At 29.6% G+C, this 1,262-nt stretch overlaps 1 protein-coding gene across 1 annotated transcript; it reads left to right on the top strand.

Annotated features, from left to right (window-relative positions):
- Nucleotides 1-316: 316 nt before the first annotated feature.
- Nucleotides 317-1,036, top strand: Tsp_13655a (conserved hypothetical protein; the record flags this gene model as incomplete). The annotated part of the gene is made up of 4 exons (XM_003368086.1): nucleotides 317-409; nucleotides 597-745; nucleotides 799-892; nucleotides 983-1,036. Coding segments are annotated over 4 exons (390 nt in total), but the record flags the coding sequence as incomplete, so codon positions are not given.
- Between the last annotated feature and the right edge of the window lie 226 nt (nucleotides 1,037-1,262).

Below are 1,262 nucleotides of genomic sequence, written 5' to 3'. Positions count from 1 at the left end.
AATTTCCAATTGATTCAAATTATTTTTCCTTTTGAATAGATAATTGCAAAGTATTGCTTTAACCCATCGTGGATTTGGGCAAAGTGTTTCGCAATCGCATAGACTTGGTGATAACCATTGTTCGGTCTCGATTGGGTGTTTATTGCACTTTTTTGTGCTGTAAGTGAAGTTTACAATTAAAACAGTGCAATTACAATTTTAAAACATATTTCATACTTTATTTTATTTATTGTTTTATTTATTTGACCTGCTGATTGTTGCTATAATCATAAAATACTAAATTATGAATTAATATTTAATTACTTTGAATTTTTAGCTGCCTACGGAAAAGAAAAATTTGCGCGAAGTTACTTATTTAATCGGATATAGCATAGTGGTGATGCGGTTTTTTACTATTGTTGGACGGCACGTAAGTGATTTCTATAGTGAATATTTCAATTAAATTATTTTTCAATATTTTATCAAGTAAATATTTTCTAATTGTTTAGCTAAATTTTATCATATTTTTGCACAAATTAGTTCTTTATATAGAAAAATCTAAAAAGATCTTAAAAAAAGAATTTATTATAAACTATTAAAAAGTTTGTGGTTTTTAGTCAACATTGAAAATGTTAATGCTGACTGTCTTCATGTCCATGTTACGCAGTTTTTTTATTATTATGGCCATGTTTCTGCTTATGCTATTTTACGCGTATGCTGGCGTAATACTTTTTGGAATGGTGAAATATGGTCAAGCAGTAAATAGGTATGAAACACAATATGTCACAGACTTTGTTTTCATTCAGATGTATGATTTAGGCATGCCAACTTTCGAAGTTCCTCCAATGCACTGGCGGTACTTTTCCGCATTGTTACAGGAGAAGATTGGAATGAAGTGATGCATGATTGCATGGTAAATTATTGATATTAATCAATATTTGTGACAAAGAATTAAATTTGTAAATTATATTTCTACAATTTATTACTATTTTTTCATTTTTAGCGTAGTCCACCGTATTGTTGGTATTTTGAAGGGGCTGCATATTGGGAAAACTGACTGTGGCAATTATCATGGTGCTATTAGTTATTTTTGCTCATTTTTACTTAACAATAACTTTATATTGTTTTGAATTTGCTTGGTGGTAAGAGAATTCCATTTATTAAAGAATCGAAAAGCAGCCAGACTTCACGTACTGTGGGTGTATCATTTAAGCTATTATCATGGAAAACTCTTCACTCTTATAGAAGAGTGAAGAGGAGGCATTGATCAGTTATGTTAATAT

The sequence above is a fragment of the Trichinella spiralis genome (genome assembly GCF_000181795.1).
Source record: "Trichinella spiralis strain ISS 195 chromosome Unknown Scfld3121, whole genome shotgun sequence".
NCBI classification, from domain to species: Eukaryota; Metazoa; Nematoda; class Enoplea; order Trichinellida; family Trichinellidae; genus Trichinella; species Trichinella spiralis.
Note: the sequence above shows the minus strand (reverse complement) of the source record. Positions and strands in the feature narration are given on the sequence as shown.